Source organism: Nomascus leucogenys, chromosome 8, assembly GCF_006542625.1.
Source record: "Nomascus leucogenys isolate Asia chromosome 8, Asia_NLE_v1, whole genome shotgun sequence".
NCBI classification, from domain to species: domain Eukaryota; kingdom Metazoa; phylum Chordata; class Mammalia; order Primates; family Hylobatidae; genus Nomascus; species Nomascus leucogenys.
Window position 1 is genome coordinate 27,328,919 of NC_044388.1, and position 26,779 is coordinate 27,355,697.

General features: G+C 42.4%; 1 protein-coding gene across 3 annotated transcripts in view; it reads left to right on the plus strand.

Annotated features, from left to right (window-relative positions):
• PIWIL2 (piwi like RNA-mediated gene silencing 2) overlaps positions 1-24,415 on the plus strand; it is an 83,789-nt gene extending 59,374 nt beyond the window's left edge. Inside the window, exons 21-23 of one of the 3 annotated variants that reach the window (XM_030816948.1) lie at positions 20,095-20,348; positions 21,393-21,500; positions 22,451-24,415. In XM_030816948.1, the coding sequence (XP_030672808.1) occupies positions 20,095-20,348; positions 21,393-21,500; positions 22,451-22,607 (519 nt within the window). In that variant the 3' untranslated portion in view covers positions 22,608-24,415. The remainder of the gene's footprint in view (positions 1-20,094; positions 20,349-21,392; positions 21,501-22,450) is intronic. The other 2 variants (XM_030816949.1, XM_030816950.1) reach the window with 2 other exon arrangements.
• The last annotated feature ends 2,364 nt before the right edge of the window (positions 24,416-26,779 follow it).

Below are 26,779 nucleotides of genomic sequence, written 5' to 3' on the forward strand. Positions count from 1 at the left end.
TGAGGCAGGAGAATCGCTTGAACCTAGGAGGCAGAGGTTGCAGTGAGCCAAGATCGTGCCACTGCACTCCAGCCTGGATGATAGAGTGAGATTCCATCTCAAAAAAAAAAAAAAAAAAAATACAAAATTTGGTAATTATCATAGGTACATGACTTTGTGAATACACTGAAAACTACTGAATTGTACACTTCAAAATGATGAATTATGTGAAAATGTGAATTATATCTTTTTTTAAAAAAAGTAATTAAGATATTCCCAAATAAACAAAAACCAGGAGAATTTGTCACTAGCAGACCTGTCCTACAAGAAGTGCTAAAGGGAGTCCTTTACACTGAAATAGAGTGACACCTAGACAGTAACTTGGATTCACATGAAGAAATAAGTACTGCCAGAATAAATAACTACATAGATAAATATGAAGGACAGCCGAAATGTATTTATGCTAGTAATTTTTCTTCTCCCTGATTGAGACCAACAAATAAAGCAATAATTGTAAATGTAGCTGGATGTGAATGCAGTGTGTAAAGATGTAATTTGTACAACAATAAAGACACACAGGAGACGGGAGGGAATGGAGCCACATCAGAGCAAAGTGTTTGTATATTACCAAAATAACTTTGTGTCAACCAAGCAAATGAGATTGTTGTAAATTTTATTTTTTTTATGTTTTTGAGACAGGGTCTTGCTCTGTCACCCAGGCTGGAGTGCAGTGGCCTGATCATGGCTCACTGCAGCCTTGACCTCCCTGTGCTCAGGTGATTCTCCCACCTCAGCCTCCTAAGTACGTAGGACTACAGGCACGCACCATTGTGCCTGATAACTTTTAAAAAATTTTTTTCTTTTTTTTTCTTTTTTTTTTTTTTTGAGACGGAGTTTCACTCTTGTTGCCCAGGCTGGAGTGCAATGGCGCGATCTCGGTTAACTGCAACCTCTGCCTCTCGGGTTCAAGTGATTTTCCTGCCTCAGCCTCCTAAGTAGCTGGGATTACAGGCAAGCGCCACCACACTCAGCTAATGTTGTATTTTTAGTAGAGACGGGGTTTCTCCATGTTGGTCAGGCTGGTCTTGAACTCCTGGGCTTAGGTGATTCTCTCACCTCAGCCTCCCAAAGCACCAGGATTACAGGTATAAGCTACTGTGCCTGGCAAGATTATTGTAAATTAAGATGTTAATTTTAGCCATGTGCGGTGGCTCACACCTGTAATCCCAGCACTTTGGGAGGCCGAGGCAGGCAGATCATGAGGTCAGGAGTTCGAGACCAGCCTGGCCAACATAGTGAAACCTCATCTCTGCTAAAAATACAAAAATTAGCTGGGCGTGGTGGCGGGCACCTGTAATCCCAGCAACTCAGGAGGCTGAGGCAGGAGAATTGCTTGAACCTGGGAGGTGGAGGTTGCCAGTGAGCCAACATTGTGCCACTGCACTCTAGCCTGGGTGACAGAGTGAGACTCTGTCTCCAAAAAAAAAAAAAAGTCAATTTTAATCCTCAAAAGGACCCCTAGGAAAATAACTCCAAAATATATAGTAAAAGAATTATAACAGTAACTGGAAAATAGCTATTTAATACAAAATAAGGAGTAATGGAAAAATGGAAGAATGACAAAGATATAAGGGATAGAAGAACAAATAGCAAAAAGGTAGATGTAAATCTCCCCTTATTAATAATTACATTAAGTGTAAATGGACTCAACACTCAAAAGATAGTGGTTGACAGTACAAATTAAAAGAAAAATGTGGCTAGATGTGGTGGTCATGTCTGTAGTCCTATTTATTTTTTCTTGAGACAGGGTCTCTGTTGCTCATGCTAGAGTGCAGCGATGTGATCATAGCTCACTGCAGCCTCAAGCTCCTGGTCTCAAGCAATCTTTCTGCCTAGTATAGCTATACTGTAACCAAAAGAAATGAAATAGCTATATTAATATCAGACAAAATATACTTTTTTTTTTTTTTTTTGAGATGGAGTCTTGCCCTGTCGCTCAGGCTGTAGTGCAGTGGCATGATCTCAGCTCACTGCAGCCTCTGCCTCCTGGGTTCAAGCAATTCTGCTGCCTCAGCCTCCCAAGTAGCTAGGATTACAGGTATACACCACCACACCCAGCTAATTTTTTTTTTTTTTTTTGTATTTTTAGTAGAGACAGTGTTTCACCATGTTGGCCAGGCTAGTCTGGAACTCCTGGCCTCAAGTGATCCACCTGCTTCTGCCTGCCAAAGTGTTGGGATTACAGGCGTGAGCCACTGTGCCCAGCCTCAGACAAAACAGACTTTTAGATAACACTTGTAAGTAGAGACAAAGAATGACATATTATAATAGCAAAAGAGTCAATCCATGAGAAAGACACAACAATTATAGTATATGTGCACTTAACAGTAGAGACCCAAAAATAGAGGAAACAAAAACTAATATAATTAAAGGGAAAAATAGGCAATTCAGCAATAGTTTGAGACTTCAAAACTTTATTTTCAGTCTTAGATATAATAATTAGACATAAGATCAACAAGGAAATGGAGGATTTGCACAACACTGTAGTCTGACTATACCTGACATCTATAAAACACTCCACCCAGCAACCAAATACACATTCTTCTTAATGTATGTGGCACTCTTCTCCATGATAGGCTATCAATACATTTAAAAATGACTTTAATCTTTCAAAATATATTCTCAACCCACAATAGAATGAAATTTGAAATCAATAAAGGAAATTTGGGAAATTCACAAATACATGGAAATTAAACAAGACTGGCTCCAAAATAACCAGTGGCTTAAAGAAGAAATTAAAAAGGAAATTAGGAAATACTTGGGAGATGACTGAAAACAAAAACACAACATAATCGAAATTTATGGATGTAAGTAAAGCAGTACTTAGAGGAAAATTTATTATAAATGTATTTTAAAATAAGAAGAATCTAAAAACAAACTAGCTTCCACCTTAAGGAACCAGAAAAGAACAACAAACTAAACCCAAAACAAGGAGAAGGAAGGAAATAATAGACATTAGAGAGCTGGGTGCAGTGGCTCATGCTTGTAGTTACAGGTACTCCGGAGGCTGCGGTGGGAGATCACTTGAGCCCAGGAGTTCAAGACCAGCTTGGGTAACATAGTGAGACCCTGTCTCTAAAAATAATATTAGTAGAGATTAGAGCATAAATAAATGAAATGGAGACTAGAAAAACAATAGAATCAATGAAGCCAAAAGTTGGTTCTTTGAGGAGATAAAGTTGACAACCTTTAGCTTAGACCATTTATGGAAAATAGAAGAATCTGATAACTAAGATCAGGAATGAGCGCAGTAACATTGCCACTGACCTAACAGAAATACAGGGATTATAAGAGAATAATGTGAACAACTATATACCAACAAATTAGGTGCCCTAAATGGACACATCCCTGGAAATACAGAAAATACTGAAATTTCGGAATTAGACCATATATTTAAATAAGAAACCAGTTTTGTTTTGCTTTGTTTTTACAAACTTCCCCCAAAATAGGAGGAACCCTTGCCTGCTTATACTATGAGGTCAATATTACTCTGATACTAAAGCCAAACAAAGCCATCACAAGAAAACTGCAGAAGGATCCAGACTGGAAAAGAAGTAGAACAATGAAAAGAATTTATATTAGAAAATCCTAAAGAGTACACACACACACACAATTAGAGCTAATAAATGTGGGCAGCAAGGTTGAAGATACAAGATCAGTATATAATAATCAGTTGTATTTCTGTACACTAGAATGATCAATCCAAAAATGGAATTCAGAAAACAATGTATGATAGCATAAAAATAAGCTATGCAGGAAAAATTTTTAACAAAAATGATACTAGGCCAGGCACAGTGGCACACACCTGTAATCCCAGCACTTTGGGAGGCTGAGGCGGGTGGATCACCTGAGGTCAGGAGTTTGGACCAGCCTGACTAACGTGGTAAAACTCTGTCTCTACTAAATTAAAAAAAAAAATAGCTGGGTGTGGTGGTGCATGCCTGTAATCAGAGGTACTTGGGAGGTGAGACAGGAGAATAGCTTGTACCTGGGAGGCAGAGGTTGCAGTAAGCCGAGATCGTGCCATTGCACTCCAGCCTGGGCAATAAGAGCAAAACTCTGTCTCAAAAAAAAATAAATAAAATAAGTAATAATAATAGACACACTGGAAACGACAGAGCATTGTTAAAGAAATTGAAGATCTAGGCCAGGCGCAGTGACTCGCGCCTGTAATCCTAGCACTTTGGGAGGCTGAGGCGGGTGGATCACCTGAGGCTGGAGTTCAAGACCAGCCTCGCCAACATGGCAAAACCCCGTCTCTACTAAAAGTACAAGAATTAGCAGGGTGTGGTGGTGCATGCCTGTAATCCCTGTAAGCTACTCGGGAGGCTGAGGAAGGAGAATTGTTTGAACCCAGGAGATGGAGGTTGCAGTGAGCCAAGATCATGCCACTGCTACAGCCTGTGTGACGAGAGCGAGACTCCATCTCAAAAAAAAAGAAATTGAAGATCTAAATAAAAGGAAAGACATCTCATGTTTATGGATTGGAAGACAATATTGTTAAGATGCAATATTAGGCCGGGCGCGGTGGCTCAAGCCTGTAATCCCAGCACTTTGGGAGGCCGAGGCGGGCGGATCACGACCTCAGGAGATCGAGACCATCCTGGCTAACACGGCGAAACCCCGTCTCTACTAAAAATACAAAAAATTAGCCGAGCGTGTTGGTGGGCGCCTGTAGTCCCAGCTACTCAGGAGGCTCAGGCAGGAGAATGGCGTGAACCCGGGAGGCGGAGTTTGCAGTGAGCCGAGATTGCGCCGCTGCACTCCAGCCTGGGCGGCAGAGCGAGACTCCGTCTCAAAAAAAAAAAAAAAAGATGCAATATTGAGAAGATTGGGAAGGAGAAAAGAAAACTATCTGTGCAGTTTGCGTGATTATGTAGAAAATCCCAGGGAACCAACAACAACGATGACAACAAAAACCTGCTAGAACTAGTAAGCAAGAATTGCAAGGTTGCAGGATACACAGTTATTACACAAAAGTCAATCGCTTAAAAGTCAGTTCCTTTCCTGTGTGCCAGCAATGAACAATTGGAATTTGAAATTAACATTAATGGCCAGGTGCGGTGGCTCACGCCTGTAATCTCAGCACTTTAGAAGACCGAGGTGGGCGGATCACCTGAGGTCAAGAGTTTGAGACCAGCCTGGCCAACATGGCAAAACCCCATCTACTAAAAACGCAAAAACACAGCTGGGTGTGGTGGTGCGTGCCTGTAATCCCAGCTAATAGGGAGGCTGAGACAGGAGAATCGCTTGAACCCAGGAGGCAGAGGTTGCCGTGAGCCAAGATCACATCACTGCACTCCAGCCTGGGTGATGGCGAGACTCCATCTCAAAAATAAATAAATAAAAACAACATTTATGTATTAGCAGAAAACAATGGAGTACTTTGGGTTTAACTCTCCAAATGTGAATCTACAAATGCAACAAGATCCATTGCAAAAGTAACATTTTTTTTTGCAGGAGTGGATAAGCAGATACTCAAATTCATATGGAAATGCAAAAACACAGAATAGTCAAGAACATCTTTAAAAAGAAGAACAAAGTAGACTCACAGTTTCTGATTTCTGAACTTGTTACAGAGATAAACAAGACAGTGTGGTCAGTAGCATTGAGATAGACTCAAATCAGTGAAGTAAAAATGAGAGTCCAAAAATAAACCCATGTGCCTATGGCCGGTTAACTGATTTTCAGCAAGTTTGCCATTCAGTGGGGGAAAGAGTAACGTTTTCAAGAAATGGTACTGAGACTACTGGATATCCACATACACAGGAATGACATTGAAGCTGTTCTTTACACAGTGTACAAAAAGTAACTTTAAATGGATGAAAGACCTAAATGTAGGAATTAAAACTATAAAACTGGCCAAGCGTGGTGGCTCATGCCTGTAATCCCAGCACTTTGGGAGGCCGAGGCGGGCGGATCACGAGGTAAGGAGATTGAGACCATCCTGGCCAACATGGTGAAACCCCATCTCTACTAGACATACAAAATAATTAGCTGGGCGTGGTGGCGCATGCCTGTAATCCCAGCTACTCAGAAGGCTGAGGCAGGAGAATCGCTTGAACCAGGGAATCAGAGGTCGTGGTGAGCCGAGATCACACCACTGTACTCCAGCCTGGCGACAGAGTGAGACTCCATCTCAAAAAAAAAAAAACTATGAAACTGTAGACGGCAACATAGATGTAAATCTTTGTGACCATCTCTATTAATATTAGGCAACAGTTTATTAGGACACTGGAAGCAAAAGCAACCGAAGAAAAAATAGATTTGATCAAAATTAAAATCTTTTGTGCTTCAAAAGACACTATTAAGAAAGTTAAAAGACAACGCATAGAATGGGAGAAGTCATTCATCCAATACATATGGAAAGGCTCTAGTATCCAGAATATGTAAAGAAGTCTTACAACTCAAGAAAAGCACAACCCAGTTTTAAAATGGGCAAACATTTTGACTAGACATTTCTTCAAAGAGTATATACAAATAGTAAGCACATGAAAAGAAGCTAAATACCATTTGTCATTAGGGAATTGGAAATCAAAACCATGAGATGCCACTTCACAGCAAAACCAGATAAAGACATTGCAAGAAAGGAAAACTACAGACCAATGTTTGTCATGCACATATCTGCAAAAATCCTCAACAAAACATTAGCAGAGTGAACCTAACTGTATAAAAAGAATTTTTTTTTTTTTTTTTGAGATGGAGTTTCACTCTTGTTGCCCAGGCTGGAGTGCAATGGCGCAACCTCGGCTCACTGCAACCTCCGCCTCCCGGGATCAAGTGATTCTCCTGCCTCAGCCTCCCAAGTAGCTGGGATTACAGACATGCACCACCATGCCCGGCTAATTTTTTTTTTTTTGTATTTTTAGTAGAGATGGAGTTTCTCCATGATGGTCAGGCTGGTCTTGAACTCCCGACCTCCCAAAGTGCTGGAATTACAGGCGTGAGCCACCACACCTGGCCTATAAAAAGAATTCTGCATTGAGACCATACTACGTTAAATAAAGCTTCTCCAGATTTATGTCCACCTGGAACCTGTGAATGTGACCGTATTTGGAAGCAGGGTCTTTGTAGATGTAATCAAATTAAGATGAGGTAAGACCAGATTAGAGTGGGCCCTAAGCCAGTGACGGGTATTACCGTAAGAAGACAGGGATAGGACACAGAGACATAGGGAGAACACCATATGAAGATGCAGACACAGATGGGAAAAGGCAACAGGAAGAAGGAGGCAGAGATTGGAAGAATGTATCTGTAAGCCAGAAACACCAAGGATTGAACCACCAGAAGCTTGAACAGACAAGGAAATATTTTTTATTTCTTTTTTTTCTGGGACAGAGTCTTTCTGTGTCGCCCAGGCTGGAGTGCAGTGGCATGATTATAGCTCACTACCTCCCAGGCTGAAGCAATTCTCCCACCTCAGCCTCCTGAGTAGCTGGGTCTACAGGAATGTACCACCATTTCTGGCTAACTTTTTAATTTTTTTGTAAAGACAGGGTCTCACAATGTTGCTCAAGCTGGTCTGGAACTCCCGGATTCAAGCATTTCTCCCGCCTTGCCCTCCCAAAGTGCTGGGATTATAGGCATGAACCACTGCACCCTAGCAAAGATTTGTTCATAGAGCCTTTAGAGGAAGCGTGGCTCTGCTGATACCTTGGGAACCATCAGAGAATAAATCTTTGTTGTTTTGAGCCACCCAGTTCGTAGTACTTTGTTACAGCAGCCCTAGGAAACTAGTGAAACAACCAAGTGGGTTTTATTCCAGTTATGCAAGGCTGGTTCAACAGTCAAAAATCAGTTAATGCAATCCATCCATCAACAGGCTAAAGAAGAAAAACCATATGACTACTTTAGTAGATGAAGAAAAATCGTTTGACACTTATTCATGATTAAAAAAAAAAAAAAGCCTGGTGCGGTGGCTCATGCCTGTGATTCCAGCACTTTGGGAGGCTGAGGTGGGTGGATCACCTGAGGTCAGGAGTTCAAGACCAGCCTGACCAACATGGAGAAACCCCGTCTCTACTGAAAATACAAAATTAGCTGGACATGGTGGTGCATGCCTGTAATCCCAGCTACTCAGGAGGCTGAGGCAGGAGAATCGCTTAAACCTGGGAGGCAGAGGTCGCGGTGAGCTGGGATTGTGCCATTGCACTCTAGCCTGGGCAAGAAGAGCGAAACTCCATCTCAAAAAAAAAAAAAAAGATTCCCAGCAGATTAGGAATAGAGGGGAACTTCATCAATTTGATTTTTAAAATCTACAAAAAAGCTACAGCTAACATCATACTTCTGAAAAACTAGATGCTTTCCCCTTAAGATAGATGCTATAAAGATACTCTTTATCACTACTATTAATCAGCTTCCTCCTGGAAGTCCTAGCTAATGCAGTAAGAAAAGGAAATTAAAGCCTTGCAGATTGGGAAGGAGAAAACAAAACTATCTTTGTTTGCAGATACCATGATTGTCTATGTAGAAAATCCCAAGAAACCAACAACAAAAAACCCTGCTAGAACTAGTAAGTGAGGATTGCAAGGTTGTAGGATACAGAGTTATACAAAAGTCTATTGCTGTAAAAAAAAAAAAAAAAAAAAAAAAGTCAATTTTGTCCCTGTGTACCAGCAATGAACAATCGGAATTTGAAATTTTAGACAATAAATATTTGTGTCAGCAGAAAAAAATGGAGTACTTTGGTTTCAGCCTAACAAATTACATACAAGATGTACACGTGGAAAACTACAAAACTGGTGAAAAAAATCAAAGAATATCTAAAAAATGGAGAGAGATTCTGTGTTCATTGATAGGAAGACTCAATATCGTTAGGATATCAATTCTTCCCAACTTTGATTGCTAGATTCAATGCAGTCTTACCCAAAATCCCAGTAAGTTATTTTGTGGATATCAACAAACTTGATTTTAAGGTTTATAAGAGGTAAAGACACAGGATAGCCAACACAGTACTGCAGAGGTCTGATACTGCCCAGCCTAAAGACTTACTGTAAAAACTACGGTAATTGGCCGGGCGCAGTGGCTCACACTTGTAATCCCAGCACTTTGGGAGGCCCAGGCGGGCGGATCACGAGGTCAGGAGATTGAGACCATGGTGAAACCCCGTCTCTACTAAAAATACAAAAAAAAAATTAGCCGGGCGTGGTGGCGGGCGCCTGTAGTCCCAGCTACTCGGAGAGGCTGAGGCAGGAGAATGGCGTGAACCCAGGAGGCGGAGCTTGCAGTGAGCTGAGATCGCGCCACTGCACTCCAGCCTGGGCGACAGAGCCAGACTCTGTCTCAAAAAAAAGAAAAACTACGGTAATCAAGATTGTGTGGTATTGATGAAAAGACAGCCAGTTAGATAAGTGGAGCAGAATAGAAAGCTCAGAAATAGACCCACACAAATATAGTCAAGTGATTTTTGATAAAGGAACAAAGGCAAGTCAGTGGAAAAACAATAATCTTTTCAAAAAATGGTGCTGGAACAAGTGGCTACCTGCATGCAAAAAACTATGCATAGACCATACACCTTTTGCAAAAATTAAATTATAGACCTATGTTTAAAATGCAAAACTCTAAAACTTAAAGAAGATAACATAGAAAATCTAGGTGGCTTTGGGTTTGGTGATTACTTTTTAGATATGATGCCAAAAGCCCATGAAAGGAAAAATTGATAAATTTTTCATCGAAAATTCGTCGAATTTAAAAACTTCTGAGAAACACTGATAAGAGAATGAAACGACAAGCCATGATTAGGAGGAAATATTTGCAAAACACGTATCTGATAAAGGACTGTTATAAAGTATACAAAGAACTCTTAAAACTCAACAGTAAGAAAATGAACAACCCAAATAGAAAATGAGCAAAATACCTCAACAGACATCTCACCAAAGAGTATAGGTAGATAAGGCCGGGTGTGGTGGCTCACGTCTGTAATCCCAGCACTCTGGGAGGCCAAAGCAGGCAGATCATGAGGCCAGGAGTTTGAGACCAGCCTGACCAACGTGGTGAAACCCCGTATCTACTAAAAATACAAAAATTAGGCCGGGCGCAGTGGCTCACACCTGTAATCCCAGCACTTTGGGAGGGGCCGAGGTGGGCTGATCACCTGAGGTAGAGAGTTCAAGACCAACCTGACCAACATGGAGAAACCCCGTCTCTACTAAAAATACAAAATTAGTCGGGTGTGGTGGCACATGCCTGTAATCACAGCTACTTGGGAAGGCTGAGGCAGGAGAATCACTTGAACCTGGGAGGCAGAGGCTGCGGTGAGCCAAGATTGTGCCATTGCACTCCAGCCTGGGCAGCAAGAGCGAAACTCCATCTCAAAAAAAAAAAAAAAAAAATTAGCTGGGCATGGTGGCACACGCCTGTAATCCCAGCTACTCAGGAGGCTGAGGCAGGAGAACTGCTTGAACCAAGGAGGCAGAGGTTGCAGTGAGCCGAGATTGTACCACTGCACTCCAGCCCGGGTGACAGAGCGAGACTCCGTCTCAAAAACAGGTAGATAGATAGATGGCAAATTAACATACAAGCAGGTGTTCAATATCACTTGCCGTTAGGGAACTGCAAATTAAAACAATGAGATAGCACTACACACCTATAAATGATCAGAATTCAAAAACTGATAATGCCAAATGCTGGTGAGGGTGTAGAGCCATAGGAACGCTCATTCACTGCTGGTGAGAATGGAAATGGTACAACCACTTTGCAAAACAGTTTGGCAGCTAATTACTAAACTAAATATGCACTTACATACACATACCAACAATCACGCTCCTTGGTATTTTCCCAAATAAGTTGAAAACTTACGACCACACAAAAAGTTGCACATGAATGTTTATAGCAACTTTATTCATTATTGCCAGAACTTGGAAACAGAGATGTCCTTCAGTAGATGAGTGGATAAACTGTCATGCATCCAGACAATGGAATATTGTGTTAAAAGAAATAAGCCATTAAGCCATGAAAAGACATGGAGGAATCTTAAATACATCTTGCTCAGTGAAAGATGGTAATCTGAAAAGACTTTATATGATTCCAGCTGTATGATAAATGGCATTCTAGAGAATGCATAAATGTGGTGACAGTAAAAAGTGGCTGTCAAGGGTTTGGAAAGGGGAGAAAGGAATAGGTGGCACACAGGATTTTTAGGGCAGTGAAACTAGATAACATTATGCGTTTGTCAAAACCCATAGAACTGTACAACACAAATATGTAAACTGTGGCCTATAGTTAATGTATCAACATTTGGTCATCAGTTGTAACAAATGTACCATAATGCAGTATGGTAACAAAAGGGGAAACTGTTTATGGGTGGGGATAGGAGGTGGGAGGAGGGCATATGGGAACTCTGTACTATTGCCTCAGGTTTTTTTGTAAACTTGAAAATTCCTCTAAAAAATAGTCTCTTGATTTAAAAACATACAGACACACAATGAGGTACCATGTCATATGCACGAGGATGTCTAAAATTTAAAAGAGGCCAGGTATGATGACTCATGCCTGTAATCCCAGCTCTTTGTGAGGTCAAGGTGGGAGGATTGCTTGAGCCCAGGAGTTTGAGACTGCCTGGGCCACATAGGGAGACCCCTATCTCTACAAAAATAAAAAATGAAAATAAATTATCTGGTCATGATGGTGCACATCTGTGGTCCCAGCTACTCAGAAGGCTGAAGTGGGAAGATGGCTTGAGCCAGGGAGGTCAAGGCTGCAGTGAGCTGTGATTGTGCTGCTGCACTCCAGCCTTGGTGACAGAGTAAGGCCCTTTTAAAGAAAAGATTAAAATAAAATTTAAAAGACAAGTAATAAAAGTGTTGTCCAGGACATGGAGAAGTTGGAAACTTCATAGATTGCTAATGGGATTGTAAAATAAAATAATGCAGCTACTTTGGAAAACAGTTGGGCAGTTCCTTAAAAAGTTAAACATGCCAGGCCTGGAGATGCAAGCCTGTGGTCCCAGTTACTCTTAAAGATAAGGTGGAAGGGTCACTTGAACCCAGGAGTTTAAGGCTATAGTGTCTGATGATCACACCTGTGAACAGCCACAGTACTCCAGCCAGGGCAACATAGACTCCATATGTAAAATAAAATAAAAATCAGAGTTAAACAGATTTACCATATGACCCAAGAATTCTAGTCCTAGGTATATACCCAAGAAAATTGAAAACATTATGTACCCAAGAAAATTGAAAACATTATATACCCAAGAAAATTGAAAACATAAGTCCACACAAAAACTTGTACGCAAATGTTCATAGCAACATTATTCATAATGGCTAGAAATTGAAATAATACAAATGGGCCAGGCGCAGTGGCTCACACCTATAATCCCAGCACTTTGGGAGGCTGAGGCAGGCGGATCACTTGAGGCCAGGGGTTTGAGACCAGCCTGGGCAACATGGTGAAACTGCATCTCTAGTAAAAATACAAAAACAATTAGCCGGGCATGGTGGTGTGCACCTGTAATCCCAGCTACTAGGGAGGCTGAGGCAGGAGAATTGCTTGAACCTGGGAGGCAGAGGTTGCAGTGAGCTGAGATCGCATCCTTGTACTCCAGCCTGGGTGACAGAGCAAGACTCTGTCTCAAAAATATAATGAAATAATTTCAAAAACCCACAAATGTCCACAAATTGATGAATGGACAAACAAAATTTGACATATGCATACAATGGAATGCTATTCTGTAATAAGGAATGAAGGACTGAGACATACTGCAACATGGATGAACTGTGAAAACATTATGTTTAGTGAAATTATTTAAACATAAAAAAGTTCATGATTTTATTTGTCTAGTATAATGCAACCCATGGAGACAAAGCGCATTAGTAGGTTCTAGGAGTCGAAGGAAGGAGGCACTGGGGGACTGACTGCCAATGGGTATGGGATTACCTTTTGGGGTGATCAATATGTTTTAAAATTAGCAATGATGATTTCAAAATTCTGAAAGTATAAAAAAAATTGAATGGTATAGTTTAAGTGGTTGAGTCTGGCCAGGCGTGCTGGCTCACATCTGTAATCCCAGAGCTTTGGGAGGCCAAGTGGGAGTATTGCTTGAGGCCAAGAGTTCAAGGCTGCAGTGAGCTATGATCACACCACTGCACTCAGGCCTGTGCAACACAGTGAGACCTTGTCTCTAAAAATAATAATAGTAAAGTAAATAAAAGGATGAGTTTTATGGTATTTTGAACTATATTTCAATAAAGCTGTTCAAAATAAAAAGCAGTCCTCCACCTCACAGCTTTTTAGTTCCCATGGTGGAATCAGCAGCCCTGCCAGGGAAGAATGCCTTCACTTGCTTGGCTGATTCCCCTGGGCCCCATCCTTCCTCCGCTGATGCTGGGATGCATCTAAGGCCTTCACAAACTACATGTTTTCATATTTTGCCCAGCTTTTCCAGTTGTCCTGAGTTGTAGGGCTTCTCAGAATTCATGGTTCACCACCTGAAGCCTCCCAGACAATCATAAGCTCACGTGATTTATTTAATATCTGTATTTAGATTTGTATCTAAATTTTTGATACTAGGGCCCCTTTATATTCTTAAATATTATTGAAGGCCCCAACGAGTTTTTATTTATATGGATACATATCTGTCAATAATTAGCATATTAGAAGGTAAAAATTTCAATGTTTATTAATTTACTTAGAGATAATAAGCCAGGCATAGTGGTGCATGCCTGTAGTCCCAGCTACTCAGGAGGCTGAAGTGGCAGGATCTTTTGAGTTCAGGGGTTTGAGACCAGCTTGGGCAACATAGCAAGATCCATCTCTAAGGAAAATTTTTAGTTGGGCTTACTGGCTCGTGGCTGTAATCCCAACACTGGGAGGCCGAGGTAGGAGGAGCACTTGAGCCCAGGAGTTCAAGACCAGCCTGGACAACATAGTGAGACCTCGTATGTATAAAAAAAATTTTAAGTCAGCTGGATATGGTAGTATATGCCTGTAGTCTCAGCTACTCAGGAGGCTGAGGTAAGAGGATTGCTTGAGTTGAGGAAGTTCAGACTGTGTGAGTCATCATCACACCATTTTACTCCAGCCTGGGCAACAGAGCAAGACTTTGTCTCAAAAAAAAAAAAAAAAAAAATTAGCAAATTCAGCACATTGACATAAACAAAATTTTCTTTTCTTTTTTTTTTTTTTTTTTTTTTTTGAGATGGAGTCTCACTCTGTCGCCCAGGCTGGAGTGCAGTGGTGTGCTCTCGGCTCACTGTGCAAGCTCCCCCTCCCGGGTTCATGCCATTCTCCTGCTTCAGCCTCCCGAGTAGCTGGGACTGCAGGCGCCTGCCACCGCACCCAGCTAATATTTTTGTATTTTTTTAGTAGAGACGGGGCTTCACCATGTTAGCCAGGACGGTCTCGATCTCCTGACCTCGTGATCCGCCCGCCTCAGCCTCCCAAAGTGCTGGGATTACAGGCGTGAGCCGCTGCGCCTGGCCTTTTTTTTTTTTTTAGACGGAGTCCTGCTCTGTTGCCTAGGCTGGAGTACAGTGGCATGATCTTGACTCACTGCAGCCTCTGCCTCTCGGGTTCAAGCGATTCTCCTACCTCAGCCTCCTGAGTAGCTGGGATTATAGGCGCCTGCCAGCACGCCTGGCTAATTTTTGTATTTTTAGTAGAGACGGGGTTTCACTGTGTTGGCCAGGCTGGTCTCGAACTCCTGACCTCAGATGATCCGCCCATCTCGGCCTCCCAAAGTGCTGGGATTACAAGTGTGAGTCACCACTCCTGGCCAACTCATTCTTTATGCCTTTTCCTGACACATTTCTCCCTCCAGGGAGCAAATCTCTTACACTCCTCTGTTGTCATAGCATTTATATCTTTATTATGTTATTTATAATATATTGAGGGCATTTATGCATCTGCCTCCCCTTTTTAATTTGAGTTCCATGAGGATCTGGATAGTACTAAGATAATGTTTTAGCTGAGCACAGTGGTCCACGCCTGTAATCCCAGCACTTTTGGAGGCCGAGACAGTGAGGCACGTCACTTGCGGTCAGGAGTTCGAGACCAGCCTGGGCAACATGGCGAAACCCCATCTCTACTAAAAATACAAAAATTAGCCGGGCATGATGGCGGGTGTCTGTAATCCCAGCTACTCGGGGGCTGAGGCAGGAGAATCACTTGAACCCGGGAGGCGGAGGTTGCAGTGAGCCAAGATCACACCATTGCACTCTAGCCTGGGTGAGTGAGCGAGACTCCATCTCAAAAATAATAATAATATTTTAATTTTCTGAGATAAACGCAGTGGCTCATACGTAGTGGACATGAAGTATTTGTTCCATGAATGAATGGAGCACACATAAAAACATGTCAAACACTCAGCAGATATTTTTTGCCTAACTGACCCTTACCCCTCTGTGCAGTGCTAAGGGATACCAAGATTAATAAACACAGTTTTGCTTTCAAGAACACTCATTACTTACTGTTTCATGTATCTACTGAGTACTGAAGTGGTTTTTATAACATACATTTAGGAGTATGGGCAACATATTGAGACTTCGTCTCTACTATAAATAAAAAAATTAGCCGGGCTTGATGGCACATCCCTGTAGTCCCAGCTATGCTTATAGTCCCAGCTGCTCAGGAGGCTGAGGCAGGAGGATCGCTTGAGCCCAGGAGGTTGAGTGACAGAGCAGACCTGTCTCAAAAAAAAGAAAAAAAAAACACATTTAAGAGTTATGTTTCGGCCGGGCACGGTGGCTCACGCTTGTAATCCCAGCGCTTTGGGAGGCCGAGGCGGGCGGATCACGAGGTCAGGAGATCGAGACCACAGTGAAACCCCGTCTACTAAAAATACAAAAAATTAGCCGGGTGCGGTGGCAGGCGCCTGTAGTCCCAGCTACTCAGAGAGGCTGAGGCAGGAGAATGGCGTGAACCTGGGACGTGGAGCTTGCAGTGAGCCGAGACTGCACCACTGCACTCCAGCCTGGGCAACAGAGCAAGACTCCGTCTCAATAAAAAAAAAAAGTTATGTTTCAGCCTTGTGATTTGTCCTATATTCTGACTCCTCCCTCAGCCATAGTTTTATAACTTACAAAATGAAGAAAAAAGACTAGATGACCTAGACAGCTTAACATTGTTGATTATTTTTAGATTTTTCAGCTCCTTGATTCCTTTCAGTTCTGTTGGAGGCCTACATAGGGCTGAGTGTGCTGCCTTGAACTCAGTGGTTAGTTGGCAAATGTTAAAGAAGGAGGTGATGCCAGTAATGACCAAAGTCAAATTTGATTTCTATTTTTCTTTTTTTTTTTTTTTTTTTGAGATGGAATCTCATTCTGTCACCCAGGCTGGAGTGCAGAGGCACAAACTCCGCTCACTGCAACCTCCGCCCCCCGGGTTCAATGCACGCCACCATGCCTGGCTTATTTTTGTAGTTTTAGTAGAGACGGGGTTTCACCATGTTGCCCAGGCTGGTCTCAACCTCCTGACCTCAACTAATCCGCCTGCCTCAGTCTCCCAAAGTTCTGGGATTACAGGCATGAGCCACACTGCACCCGGCCTTCTATTTTTCACTCTATTGATTTATTAAGTCCCTTCTTTGTGCTTCGGAATATCTGTATATCCTTGATCTAGCTTGGTCTCAACTTTTGTGTTTTTTATATCTATATATAATATATAAATGTTACCTTATCCCTTTTAACAACCCTGAGAAGAAGGTGAGGTGATCATTTTTCTTCACTTTTCAACTGAAGAAATTGAGTCCTGAAGGTCACAGCTAAAGGAGCAGCAGAGTCAGACTCAGTCCCAGGTCTCCTGACCCCAAATCCAGTGTACTCTCTGTTTCCTTGTCTGTCAAATGATGGTTTCTTCCAAATCTGAGCTCCTGGGTTACCTACCTTTTAACACAGTGAGTTAGGAGTCTTTGGGAATTAACAGGAACTGGTAACTTGAGCAGAATAGAAATTGGCAAGATCCTGCAGAGGCTCAGAGGATTGGTGAGAAGGTGGAGCCCCAGGCTGGGAAATGGGCATGATTCAGGCTAACTCCTGGGGTTTCAGAAGCAGGGGCCTGAAAAGGCACTGCCACCGAAGGGCCAAACTCCACTGTTTTGCATTCTCTACCCAAGACGGAGAGCAAGGGAGGAGCAGTCTGTTGGTGTAGCTTGAGTCATCTACACATCCTTTGGTTAGTAAAGTGGTTCTCAACTGGGAGCAATTTTGTCCTCCCCGTGGGTGCTATATAAAGGCGTTTTTAGTCATAAGGGTGAGGGGTTGCTCCTGGCATTTAGTGAATAGAGGCCAGGGATGATGCTAAATGTAGATTCTACAGTGCACAGGACAGCCCTCTAGGATGAAGAATTACCCACCCACAAATGTCAGTAGTGCTGACAGGTTGGGAAACCTTGGGTTGGGTTAGGGCACGTTGACTAATAGTCCCACCAGACTATATCTTGTTGGGGGCAGGAGGAAACTCAAGTGCTATTACTGAGAAAAGATGGAGTAGATGCTGGAAAGCAAAAAAAAAATTTTTTTAAAGATACTACAGGCCAGATGGTGGTATCTCACACCTGTGATCTGAGCACTTTGGGAGTCCAAGACAGGCAGATCACTGAGTCCAGGAGTTCGAGACTAGCCCAGGCAAGATGGTGAAACCTCTGTCTCTACAAAAAATACAAAAGTTAGCTAGGCATGGTGGCACAAACTTGTAGTCCCAGCTACTCAGGAGGCTGAGTCAGGAGGGATGGCTTGAGCCTGGGAGGTGGAGGTTGCAGTAAGCAGAGATGGTGCCACTGTACTCCAGCCTGGGCAAGAGAATGAGACCCCATCTCAAAAAAAATAAATAAAAAGTACCACAAACTGGTGCAATCTGAGACTGTGAAGATGAATTACATACTTGTAAGTGTAGTGCTTGAGACTTCTTAGGAAAAGGGGTCATTAATATTTGAAATTCTGGGCCAGAAGTGGTGGCTCATTCCTGTAACCTCAGCACTTTGGGAGGCTGAGGGAGGAGGATTACTTGAGGCTGGGAGTTTGACCAGCCTGGGCAACATAGTGAGACCTTGTCTCTAAAAAATGTTTTTAAATAAAATTAGGCCGGGCGCAGTGGCTAATGCTTGTAATCCCAGTACTTTGGGAGGCCAAGGTAGGCAGATAACCTGAGGTCAGAAGTTTGAGACCAGCCTTCCCTACATGGCAAAACCCCGTCTCTACTAAGAATACAAAAATTAGCCAGGCATGGTGGTGCACACCTGTAGTTCCAGCTAGTCATGGCTACTTGAGAGGCTGAGGACCAAGAATTGCATGAGCCTGGGAGGCAGAGATTTCAGTAAGTCAAGATTGCATCACTGCACTCCAGCCTGGGCAACAGAGCGAGATTCTGTTTCAAAAAAATTAATTAATTTAGTTTAATTAACTGGCGTAGTGACAAGCACCTGTAGTTCCAGCTACTTGACAGGCTGAGGCAGGAGGATCTCTTGAGCTTAGGAGTTTGAAGCTGCAGTGGCTATGATTACACCACTGCCGTCTAACCTGAGCAACAGAGTGAGACCTCAATTCTTTAAAAAAAAAAAAAAAAAAAAAATTGAAACTCAGAACTTTTTAAAGGGATTCTAAGTGCTTAATTTTTAAAGTGTTCTTGGAAATCACATTTTCAGGTACAGTAACCTGTAAGGAACAGTGCATACATATATATAATTTATATCTAAACCTAATTCATAATTTAGGTTTTTTTGGTGTGTGTGTTTTTTTTTTTTTTAGACAGAATCTCGCTCTGTCACCCAGGCTGGAGTGCAGCGGTGCAATCTCAGCTCACTGCAACCTCCACCTCCCAGGTTCAAGCAATTCTCCTGCCTCAGCCTCCTGAGTAGCTGGAACTACAGGTGCACACCACCACAGCTGTCTAATTTTTGTATTTTTAGTAGAGACGAGGGTTTCACCATGTTGGCCAGGGTGGTCTCGAACATCTGACCTCAGGTGATCCACCCACCTCGTCCTCCGAGAGTGCTGGGATTACAGGCGTGACCCACCGCGCCCAGCCCATAATTTAGGTTTTTGAGGGTAAGTATGAACACAAACTTAGAATGAACCACACTCCACTAGAATCAAAACCGAATTAAACTAAACACTTTTAAAGGGAACTTCCATTTTAAGTTGAACTGAGCTTAACCCTCTTGAATTTTGTTGCCCAGGCTGGAGTGCAGTGGCACAATCTCAGCTTGCTGCAACCTCCACCCTTTGGGTTCAAGTGATTCCCTTGCCTCAGCCTCCCAAGTAGCTGGGATTACAGGCATGTGCCACCATGCCTGCCTAATTTTTGTATCTTTAGTAGAGACAGGGTTTCAGCATGTTGGCCAGGCTGGTCTTGAACTCCTGACCTCAGGTGACCCACCCGCCTTGGCGTCCCAACATGCTGGGATTACAGGCGTGAGCCACCGTGCCTGGCCCTTCTTGAATTATTGAAGTTGAACACAACTAGAACACAATTATATTCCCTAAATGGGGAAAAATTATTCTTCAAATTGCTTCAAGCAAGCATTTAATTTAATTTGGACCCATGGACAATTCACATAGCTAGCTCTTTGCTAATTACTTAGTTACAGTAAAAATGTTTCACACCATACCAGACTGTAGGGTAATATTTAGTAAAGGGACGTTTCACTTGTCAGCAACTTGGGATGTTTCCAGTAGGTAAAAATCTGATGGCAGCGAATCTGTGGCATATGTGGTCATATGTGAGAATTTCTCTAACACTTTACCTTATTCTTTGCCTCGACAGTTATTAGTGTTAAATCCAAGTAGAAGGAAAATTGATTCAGCCTGCAGTTTTCCCAGCATTCCTTTGAACTTTGTTTGCATTGTTTGTGGATAAGCCGTATGCATGTGACTCATAACTTGCGTGTTTTGCTTTCATGTTTTATAACACCTTTGCTGCACCAGGTGTGTTTTACTACCCCAAGGAAGTCTAGAAATGATTAGAAGCTTTTTTCCCTGCCCTCTAGGCACAGTATCTTTGGGACTAACTGCAAAAGGCTCTGCCATGATTCCAGGTTACGCAATGTGAGTGGGCCTCTCACTGACTGTGGTCCATAGCCTGAGGGCCCTGTGAGTCACCACATCCCGGCTGTCATTTCAGGTGAACCACTGTCTGCCAGAGAAGATTGTGGTGTATCGTGATGGAGTGTCTGATGGCCAACTGAAGACAGTTGCCAACTATGAGATTCCTCAACTACAGAAGTGTTTTGAAGCTTTTGAGAATTATCAGCCCAAGATGGTGGTGTTTGTAGTTCAGAAGAAAATCAGTACTAATCTATATCTGGCTGCTCCTCAGAACTTTGTGACTCCCACTCCTGGAACTGTGGTAGATCATACAATAACAAGCTGTGAGTGGTAAGTGAGCAAAATACGTAGTATTGGAGGAAGAATAAGTTGGAGACGTTATCACTTTCCTGAGTATTGGAATGGGGAGGTTTCCTGGAGAGGTGTGGACTAGAATCTCAGAGATGCTACCGTTAAAAGAATGAAGCTTTAAAAAATATTTAAGGGCCTGGCACGGTGGCTCACGCCTGTAATCCCAACACTTTGGGAGGCCGAGGCAGTTAGATCACCTGAGGTCAGGAGTTCAGTACCAGCCTGGCCAACATGGTGAAACCCTGTCTACTGAAAATACAAAAATTAACCAGGTGTGATGGTGTGTGCCTGTAATCCCAGCTACTCAGGAGGCTGAGACAGAAGAATCACTTGAACCTAGGAGGCGGAGGTTGCAGTAAGTCCACTGTAATCCAGCCTGGGCAACAGTAGTGAGAGACTGTCTCAAAACAAAACAAAAAAGATTTAAAAACAAGAAAGCTTTTACCTCTTAAGTGAAAAGTTGAACATACATTGTTTTGCTAAGATAGTGTATGCTTAACTTCTACAGGTAGATAAGGGAGTTTCTACCACTTTTTTTTTTTTTTGAGGCAGGGTCTCACTTTGTTTTCCAGGGTGGAGTGCAATGATGTGATCTCAGCTCACTGAAGCCTCAACCTACTTAGGCCCAGGTGATCCTCCCACCTCAGCCTCCAGAGTAGCTGGGACAATAGGCGTATGCCACCATGCCCAACTAATTTTTGTATTTTTTGTAGAGACAGGGTCTTGCCATGTTGCCCAGACTGGTCTCCAACTCCTGGGCTCAAGCAATCTGCCTGCCTCAGCCTTCCAAAGTGCTAGGATTACAGGCGTGAGTCACTGCACCCAGCCTGCTACCACCATTCTTCAGTAGCCTCTTGAGTCAGGAGACCTGGGTTCTAATCCTGGTCTGGCGTCTGTGTCCTTGGTCCAGTCGTTTGACCTCTCTGAGCTTTAGCTGAAGGAGCGAGAACGATCTCCAGGATCTTTGCCAGCTCTGTCTGGCCGAATCCGACCATATCACTGATTTGTGGTTTTCCTTCCTAGGGTGGATTTCTATCTTCTTGCCCATCATGTACGGCAGGGCTGTGGCATTCCTACGCATTATGTCTGTGTTCTCAACACTGCAAATCTGAGCCCTGATCATATGCAGAGGTGGGCCCGTCAGTAACTTACTCTTTCTCTTTCTTAAATAATTCCGGCCTGCTAGCTAAGATGGCTTCACTGTTCACCCTCAAATATATTTACCTCTTGACTTTCTTCATATCTTTGACAATTATGGTGTCTTTTTGGGGAGAGATTGGAAATCCTGGTTTTATATTAAAATTACTTTTACTTAAAGAGCTTTAAAAAATATTGATGCCAGGCTTCCCCCCAAATATTCTGAGGCATCTGTATTTTTTAAATCTGTTCCAGGCGATTATGACATACAGCCAGACTTGAGACCCAGTGCCAGTGAGTTCAGATTATATAAATACTCCACTAGGGTACTTACCTTTCTCCAGCCTTTTCTTATAAACAAGAAATATTTTCTCTTTGTGTTGTTTTCGTATAAAAACAGGAGGCCGGGTGCGGTGGCTTACGCCTATAATCCCAGCACTTTGGGAGGCTGAGGCAGGCGGATCACCTGAGGCCAGGAGTTTGAGACCAGCCTGACCAACATGGCAAAACCCTGTCTCTACTAGAAATAGAAAAATTAGCTGGCTGTGGTGGTGCATGCCTATAATCCCAGCTACTCGGGAGGCTGAGGTGGGAGAATCACTTGAACCCAGGAGGCGGAGGTTGCAGTGAGCAGAGATTGTGCCATTGCACTCCAGCCTGGGCAACAGAGCAAGACGCCATCAAAAACAAAACAAAACAAACAAACAAAAAAAACGGAAATGCCTAAATTGAGAAGATTTACCCATGTCGTCTGACTTATGAATAGTGGGAATAAAAACAAGTCCACGTAAAAATAATGATTCTAAAAAGCTGCATCATGTATTCCTCTGCTCCCCGGTTTTCAGGAAGGTGTGCTCTGTGTCATATCCCCATGACTATTGTATTGCATGCCACAAATTGAAGGTGGGGGATGATGAGAATTATATTTTCTTCTTGGCCTACAGGCTGACTTTCAAACTGTGCCACATGTACTGGAATTGGCCTGGCACCATCAGAGTTCCAGCTCCTTGCAAGTATGCCCACAAGCTAGCTTTCCTGTCAGGACACATCTTGCACCATGAACCAGCCATCCAGCTGTGCGAGAACCTGTTCTTCCTGTGACTGCACAGCTTGGAGGTGAGCTGGTGAGAAGAAAGGTAGCCTCTGAACTCAGCTGTGACTCTTGCAGAATCAACAGAGACTGAAGTGGGCTTTTGTGTTATCATTTTCCCTTTCTCTAACCCTGTAGAATAAGATTTCTTTTTTGTCTTTTAAACCTAATATCACCAAGAAGCAAGTTTCTGAATAACAGCTGAAAATGGCCTTGTTGCCTATGTAGAGCGAGTTACGGTGGTACTGCCACTCTGCAGGTGGAGCGGGTGACTCTGGGGGACCATTAAGCCCTCCAGGCCGGGTGTGGTGGTTCACGCCTGTAATCCAAGCACTTTGGGAGGCCGAGGCGGGTGGATCATGAGGTCAGGAGATCAAGACCATCCTGGCCAACATGGTGAAACCCCATCTCTACTAAAATACAAAAAAATTAGCCAGGCATGGTGGTACATGCCTGTAGTCCCAGCTACTCAGGAGGCTGAGGCAGGAGAATTGCTTGAACCCGGGAGGTGGAGGTTGCAGTGAACCGAGATCGCGCCACTGCACTCCAGCCTGGTGACAAAGCAAGACTCTGTCTCAAAAAAAAAAAAAAAAAAAAAAAGCCAACATGAGCTGCAGAAACCAGCAGAAGCAGCCATTATACTTCTAAGCTGTGCCAACTAAGTGGTTCCCATTTCTGGAGCCAGAGATGATAATTAAGTCATTGCAAGTTTCCTGAAGAGAATTACTCAGGCAACTGGGAAAGGCAGTGGAAGGTCTGTGAAGCAAAGTTTTCAAGTAGATATTGCTATTACTGACAGGTGTGCAAGGCATGTAGTAAAATCAGTTTGTGGCATAGGTAGGCCCTTGTTGACTAAATCCTCTCAGGGGATTGAATTGATGACGCCTGTGACTTGAGTTGGATTCGAAAATGGCTTCCCTTGGCCTCTTGAAAGAATGCAGATGAAGCCTTTTTCCGTGGCTTTCAGTAACTTTCCAGCACACCATGTCGATTTCTTCCCCAAATATACACGTGCTCTTTTGCTCTTTGTGCCTGATCTTCAGTAATTTTTAGTTTTTTAACAGGCGGAAAAAATCTAGCAGCTAGGAAAGTTCAAGTTGGGGTGGGAGTTTTTAGTGAGCTTTTCTCCCAGGTGTGTGGCCTTTATTTCTATTTATATATGTTTGTAAATGGAATTACCCCCTTTCTCTTGCAAAATAACCTCTTCCTGGCTGTTGGCTCACTTTGCTGGAATTTTTCTGAATCCAGGTTAAGATTTCCAGAAGTCAGCTTTGGAAAACGTGACACTCCTACCAAAGTCCAGACGGTTTAGAAAGTTATCACATACCATGGGTTTCAGTGTTTTTGGAAACCCGTTTTTTTCTGTTTTTTTTCCCCCCTCTCCATTTTAGAATCTTCTCTCAGTCCCTTCGGGCCTAGTTCTGTCTCATCTTGCTTTATTGGGTTTTAAAAGCCGGTCTTATTTAAGCTTTTCTAATTTGTATTTATGTACTTATTTATTTTTTGGTATGATGGCAGGGAGGGGACAAAGCAGAAATACCGCTTTTATATGACAATGTGTGAGAAAAGAAACTTTAGCTTAAAACTCCTTAAAATGTGCTCACTTCAGCAGCACATGTACTAAAATTGAAATGATACAGAGAAGATTAGCATATAGAAAAAAAGAAAAAAGATTTCCTTAAAACAAGAAAACCAAGAATGTTTTTGGTTTGTTGTGGTGCCCAGCAGAGGTTGAGGAGGGATGGGTATTGTTGGTGCACTTCTGGTTTCATTTGGAGTGTGGGACATTAGGGTGAGACAAGGACCTGGAATTTAAAAACCACAGAATCAAACACTGTGAACCACTGGTCTCTAGCTAAACAGATCAGTTTTCTGATTTTCTTTGGAAGTGTTTTGAATTTTTCTGTTGATGTTGGATTTCCTAATACTCTTTTTCTCTTAGATAATCAGAACAAATGGTTGAATATATTATAATACAAAAATTTCTTCACTTTTTGTTCTTGGTTTGCTTGCCTCGTTTTTCGGTTTTAATGCCAAATGATTGGGTCATGGGGTGGGAAATAAAAACAACTTTGTATAAATGTGTAGTTGTGTTTGAAATAATGTTGTTTATTTATTATTATATTGATGTAACTCTTTTTCTTCAGAGAGCTGCAGCACTTCCTAGAAACACTCATTACTCTGCTTGTAAGGTGCAACTCCAGTGTTGCAACTCCAGAGCTGCAGCACTTCCTAGAAACACTCATTACTCTGCTTGTAAGGTGCAACTCCAGTGTTAGTAGCCAGGTAATTTCATCATCAGCTGGGTAAGAAGACTTATTGAAAAAGACAGTAGCCACCTCACTTCTCAGACAGATGAGGCACTGTGTGTGTGTGTGTGTATGTGTGTGTGGTTTTTAGCTCTCTTTCTCCTATCAGACAATTTCTGTTACCCTAAGTGACAGCCAGAGTGTGTCCACTTGCAAGGGCAGCCTCCCCACCACTCCAGTCTTTTAACGCTTGCCCTTTTTTACATATACCTCGCGGTGTGTCTGTCACCATTGAAATACCTTCCCTGGATACAAAAATCCCATTAGAAGGAATAAGATCTAGTGTTCAGTGGCACAGTAGAGCAACTATAGTTAACAAAAATTTATTGTACATTTCAAAATAGAGGAGTAGAATTGGAATGTTCCTAACACAAAGAAATGATAAATGAGCCGGGTGCTGTGGCTCACACCTATAATCCCAGCACTTTGGGAGGCTGAGGTGGGTGGATCATTTGAGCTCAGGACTTCAAGACCAGCCTGGGCAACATGGCAAGACCTTGACTCTACAAAATACAAAAATTGGCCAGACTTGGTGGTCTGTGCCTATAGTCCCAGCTACTCAGGAGACTAAAGCAGGAGGATTGCTTGAACCCAGGAGGCAGAGGTTGCAGTGAGCCGAGATTGTGCCACCTCACTCCAGCCTGGGTGACAGAGCAAAATTCTGTCTCAAAAAAAAAAAAAAAAAAAGTTAAATGTTTGAACTGATAGCCCAGTTACCCTGATTTGATTCTTACACATCATATGCTTGTATCAGAATATCACATGTATGCCATAAATATGTACCACTACTATGTATCCAAAAAATTAAAAATAAAATTTTAAGCACCTTCCCAAAGCACCTAGCTGCTCACTTAAGCACTGCGTTTCTTTAGAATACTACAGTTTCCCTATTTATTTAGAAACTCTGTGCTTCCTAAACTCATTCGAGAAAGAACCACATTTCTGTGCAGTAGTCTCTTATCCATGGGGAATACATTTGCATACCCCTACTGGTTGCCTGAAACCTCAGATAGTACTGAATCCTATATATACGGTACTATGTTATTTGAATCTGAAACTCAGGATGTCTATTAAGTGACTAATGTGTAGCATCACCGGTGTGGATACTCTGGACAGACATGATTCATGTTCCCGGGGGATGGAGTGGGACAACGTGAAGTTTCATCACACTGCTCAGAACAGTTTGCAATTTATAACATGAATTTCTGGAATTTTCCATTTAATAGTTTTGGACTTTGGCTGACCAAGGGCAACTGAAACCTCAGAAAATGAAACCATGGAAAGGAGGGACTGCTGTACGGTGTGACAGGGTCCTTTTTACTTGGGCAGCATTTTGTTGAATGGTGTGAAAAAGGAATTTTAGAAATGACTATATATTTTAAAACCTTAAAATTTGGGCCTGAAATTAATTTCTCTAGAGGTTTGGGATTATTAGAGAAGACCCTGTTTTTTCTTTCTGGCTCTATGGCTAGCTGAGTTACTTAGTAACTTTTCCTGCCTAGAGTTTTCTTTTTTTCAAAAAATGAGGAACATCAAGAGCATGAGAAGAAAAGCCACAGACTGAAAGAAAATATTTGCAGAATACACATCTGATCAAGGATTGTTATCCAAAATATACAAAGAACTCTTTAAACTTAATAAGGAAACTAGTCAGTTTTTTAAAAAATCGGCAATAGACCTGTACAGATATCACCAAAGATGCACAGATGGTAAATAAGCGTATGAAAAGATGCTCCACATCATATCTCCTTAGGGAACCACAAATTAAAACAAGGTACCCATTCCATGCATGGTAGAATAGCCAAAATCCAAAACACTTAGCAACGCCATATGCTGGTGAGGTTGCAGAGCCACAGGAACTGGTACAGCCACTT